This window comes from Babylonia areolata, chromosome 18 (assembly GCF_041734735.1).
Source record: "Babylonia areolata isolate BAREFJ2019XMU chromosome 18, ASM4173473v1, whole genome shotgun sequence".
Classification (NCBI taxonomy): Eukaryota; Metazoa; Mollusca; class Gastropoda; order Neogastropoda; family Buccinidae; genus Babylonia; species Babylonia areolata.
Genome location: NC_134893.1, coordinates 48,451,030 through 48,456,029, shown reverse-complemented (window position 1 = coordinate 48,456,029; position 5,000 = coordinate 48,451,030). Strand labels below are relative to the sequence as shown.

The 5,000-nt window shown below is 48.5% G+C and overlaps 1 protein-coding gene across 1 annotated transcript in view; it reads right to left on the bottom strand.

The window, feature by feature from the left end:
• Window positions 1-1,003: 1,003 nt before the first annotated feature.
• The window catches only part of LOC143292267 (calcium-activated potassium channel slo-1-like), a 67,373-nt gene continuing 63,376 nt past the window's right edge, over window positions 1,004-5,000 (bottom strand). Inside the window, exon 3 of the mRNA XM_076602454.1 lies at window positions 1,004-1,130. Coding sequence (XP_076458569.1) covers window positions 1,004-1,130 — 127 coding nt within the window. The remainder of the gene's footprint in view (window positions 1,131-5,000) is intronic.

Genomic DNA, 5,000 nt, shown 5'->3' with positions numbered 1-5,000 from the left:
CACACACACACACACACATACTCACAGACAGACACACAGACAGACAGAAACACACACACACACGCACATGGTGGTGGTGGTGGTGGTAGTGGTGTGTGTGTGTGTGTGTGTGTGTGTGTGTGTGTGTGTGTGTGCATAGAGAGAGACGAAGACAGACAGGTAGACTGACAGGTAGGCATGCAGACAGAGACAAACCGCACTCCCTACACTACTACTACTTGAGTGGAAGAGACAATGATAGTGTGGTGGTGTGGTGGTGTGCTCTGTGGCAACACGTAATCTCTGAGAGAAAAAAAAAAATAGGCCACGGTGTTCATACGAGAACACCGTAACTGTAAGAGAAACCTCGCGTGGATCAATGATGCAACAGACACAAAGAAAAAGGTATTTAAAAAAAAGAAAAAAGGGGACCCCCCCACCCCCCCCAAAAAAGAAGCAAAAACAAAAAAACAAACAAAAAAAACAACAACAACAAAACAAAACAACCCCAAACAAAAAACAACGACAAACAACGGAAACGATAATAACAAATAACTACATAAGAATAGGGAGAGCAAATCAAGTCTGCCCCCGAAAATTCGTGTTAAAAAGACCGTCCGTCTGGGAGTTTTTCCCATTCGCCGATCGTGCACTGCCATCCGTTGCATCCAACTTGGGCGCCTTTGGGAGCGGGAGTGGTGGTGGAGTGGGTTTGGGGGGGGGAGGATTTGACTCACGGGATCTACCCCTTTTTGAATGCGCCAGAAGGCCGGGGGGACGATGGTCCATCGCGCCACGTGTCCGCCACAAGTTGGGCGAAAGGACAAATGGGAAGGCATACATTGTCAGGGGCTTGTTTGCCCTGAGTCTTTCTGGCATGTTTGTGGAATTTCAGCTTCTTGCAGTCCTGTTGGCCTGCACAAGTTTGGCAGGCGTTTGTGTGCAAGCAGCGCGAGCCTTTGTTGGCCCAAAACTAATTCTTCCCAGGATTCATTGGTTGTATCAAAAAGCTTTAGAGAGACGTTCATTTATCTCTGGCGCTTTCGTGACTGCTCCTTTGTGATCGCTTCCCGATGAGCTCGCCGTAGAGAGCGTTTTGGGGCCCAACGATGGTCTGGGATGCGTCGGCCACCTGTGTCAAGCCGCGAAGCCTGGGAGTGCACTCAAGGATTGGTGAGTCAGCTTGAAGGTGTGGCCTTTTCAGAAAACCTCTGTGATGTTTTGTCTTGACCTTCGTTTTTGCTTGATAGCTTCTGAGGAAACATCTTGATGTGGAAGGGTTCCAATTTCCCCTTGGCATGTAAGTTGGTAACATGTCAACAGTTTGGAGCGGACGCACCGTTGTTGTGGGGAAAAGAACAGATGTTTCGCCTTGTACCTGGTAGCTTGCTCTCAAGATAATGCATTTCGAGGGTCCGACATTGGCATGATTTCCAAAAGTCCCTTCTCTTGCAATCTTGGACGTTACATTATCGTCGATTGGTCGACATTTCGTGCAGTGTGCCTTGGGCCAAGTTTGGTGGAACCGCTCTTTCCGGAACCACTTGGAGGCAAATGACCTTGGTCTGTGTGTTGGGCCCTATAGCGGGTCCTGGGCTGTTGCTGGATGAGAACTTCAGCAAGGAAATGCCCCGATGATTATCACAGGCTTGCCGGTTCCCCTATCACTTGTACAAGTGAATGATAAATGCATCTTTGAAATCCTGGGGGATAGTCTCTTCTTTCCACATGAGTGAGTACAGCTGATGGAGCTTCTCAGTCAGCACAGTGCCTCCATTCTTGTAGACCTCTGCTGGTATGGAGTCTGAGCCAGGTGCTTTGCCACTGGATAGCAGACGGATTGCTTTCTGGGTCTCAAGAGGTGTTGGCGGATCGTCCAGTGCTTCGTTGATGGGGACTTGTGGGAGACGGTCTATGGCTTCATCATTTATGGAGGAAGGGCGATTTAAGACACTGTTGAAGTGCTCAGCCCAGCGTTCGAGAATTTTCTCCTTCTCGGTGATCAAGGTATTCCCATCTGCACTGAGGAGGGGGGATGATCCTGAGGATGTGGGGCCGTAGACTTCTTTTAAGGCATCATAGAACCTCTTCATATCGTGCCTGTCAGCATATCCCTGGATCTCAGCTTTGTCACTCAGCCACTTATCCTGCATCTGGCGTAACTTTTGCTGAACAGTCCTGCGGATGGCATCGTACGCATCCTTTTTTGATGTGGACTTTGGGTTGCTCAGGTAGGCTTGATGCAGACGGCGTTTCTCATCCAGAAGCTGCTTGATTTCATCACAGTTTTCATCAGACCAGTCTTTGTGCTTTCTGGTCATGGGTCCCAGGGTCTCTGAAGCTGTACTATAGATCAGCTCACGCAGGGTCCTCCAGTCACACTCCACATTCTGGTTGTCCAGAGAGGCGGATTCCAGACGATCTTCCAGCAGCTCCACAAAGGACTGTTTGATGGTGATGTTTTTCAGCTTAGCAATGTTGAGCCGTTTTGGAGCCTTCTGGCCTTGGGGGCGTCTCTTGGGCTGGATTCGAATATTCAGCTTCGAGACTACAAGGCGATGGTCTGTCCAACACTCGGCGCCGCACATGGTCTTTGTTACACGTACATCTTGCCTATCCCTTTTCCTGGCGATGACATAATCGATGAGATGCCAATGCTTTGAGCGAGGGTGCATCCATGACGTCCTGTTACGGGTAGGGAGGCAGAAAACTGTGTTGGTTATCAGCAGTTCGTGCTCTGCACAGGTCTGAAGCAAAAGCAATCCATTTGGGTTGCAGTGGCCCACACCGTGCTTTCCAATCACTCCATCCCAGGAGATGTAGTCAGAGCCAACTCTAGCATTGAAGTCCCCAAGAATGATGAGCTTGTCTGCTTTAGGGATAGCAGCAATGACAGAGTGAAGGTCCTCGTAGAACTTCGCCTTCACTTCATCCGGGTTGGTCATGGATGGGGCGTAGGCACTGACAATGGTGAGGTGCTTCTGGCCAGATGCCAGTGGGAGTTTCATGGTCATAAGCCTATCGTTGACTCCCTTTGGGATTCCAGCTAGCTTGCTGACAAGTGCTGTTTTTACTGCAAAACCAACGCCAGCCTCACGTCGCTCTTCGCTTCCTCGTCCACTCCAGAAAAAGGTGTAACCAGATCCCTGTTCACAGAGCTCGCCTTCGCCTGCAAGCTGAGTCTCACTCAAGGCTGCGATGTCAATGTTGTATCTGGCGAGTTCGGATGCAACTAGTGCCGTTCTCCTTTGGGGTCTGTCCGCGTTATCTCTGTCCAGGACAGTCCTTATGTTCCAAGCACCAATGGTGAGAGGAACGATCCTTGTTTTTTTCTTTTCTTTCTTGTTGTTTCGACCGCTGATGTAGGGTCCCCGCCAGCCGCGGTATGCTGGCCAGGGTGATATGGAACAGGCAATTTTTAGGGCACCTTTTCTAGCCCCTTCCTCATGCAAGGGAGGTGAGCAGTGCATTCCTAAAGAGGGCTGCTCAGACGCTCAGACGGCTCCATCGCTGCTCCTGTCGACGAAGAACGACCCTATGGCCTGAGCCGCCTGCGTGCAGGTCTGCGGCTGCGACTGCCAGTGTACCCACACCTGTCGTTTCGTCGCTCGCCTGTCGCCACAGGACTTGGGGGGTGATGAAATGATGAAGGATGAAAGGTCATTTTGGATGACTGATGACTTGCGCGATGAGTTTGTTTAAAGTGAAGAGGAGTTGCGCAACGTCGACCTCACTCTCTCGTCCGGGTCCACCAATTTCCAGTGGCAAGACTAAGTCGAGACGACTGGAGGATGAGCACGGATGCAGTGGATGACCAAGATATCCTTTCGGTGTCTCATCTTGCTCTCTGCACTCCACAGTGCGTTGCTGTAACTGCCTTCCTCTCCGTTGAACCGATAGGTTTCTTCCGCAGATTCTGCCGGATCCAGACTTTGCATGCATGGGTAGACACACCCCGGGGGCCAACTGCGTGTGGCATGCACACAGCACGGTGGAGCTAGATGGCCGTCGTTGGCTCTCCTGAACCAACGCCCTTTTATGGATCTCCATAAGGGTGTCTAGCCACCCGCCTCACCAGTCCCGGAAGGGAGCGGTGGGAGTGCCGGTTTAGTCGCCGGCAACCCGACCCTGAACAGGTTGTACTGGATTACAGGTTACCAGTAGCAGATCTAATGACCTGACCTGACCTACAAAAGACCAATGTGTATTCGAAAGTCATTTTTTTGCTTTAATCGATCCACACGCTGTACGTCTTGAAGCAAGGCGCGTCGCAAGCAAAATGGCGACAATTTTAAGTGAGTTCTGTTCACACATATCTCTTTGTTAAGGTCAAGGTATTCGTGTCAGGGCTGTGTGTCTCATCAGGGCCGTTACTGTCCGTTTTCACGTGCTCACGTTGAGCTGTGCAAGCTGAAGAATGAAATTTCCAACTCAATGTCTTCTTCGGTTCGCAGATTATGATTTTTATAGCCTACATTTTTGTATTGTTAAACCTTATATTGCCTTGCTTGTTCAGAATCTATAAATACGACTTAGTTTGTTGAAAAAAAAAGAGCTGCATAGTTTAAAAAAATGAATAGAGGCTAAAAAATTCATCAGTAATACACTGATTTAGCAATTCTTTAAAGAATATGAAGACATCCGTCACATAATTTATTATGTCCGTATTGTCTCAAGAAATGTTTATTTATTTACTTATTTATTTATGTATTTACTAAGATGTTTTACTATAGTGCATATTCTTGAAGCTCTAAGCATTTTACAATATCATGTCATTGCCAACATTGTTGCATGTTTCCATGACGCTTTTCATTTCTCTTTTCCTGTCCATTTGCAGGTAACCCTGGATAACGACCACAGCAGAAATATGTTGATGAATGAATGTCAGATTTGTAGGAATGGATGGGTGAATGATGGGGAATTAAAAAAAATGTTGGAAAAAAAAGAGGCAACAGAACAGAACAGACTGAACGTCTTTACCACACAGGCACTTTTGTCCCCTCGGCGCAACCAGTTGTTAG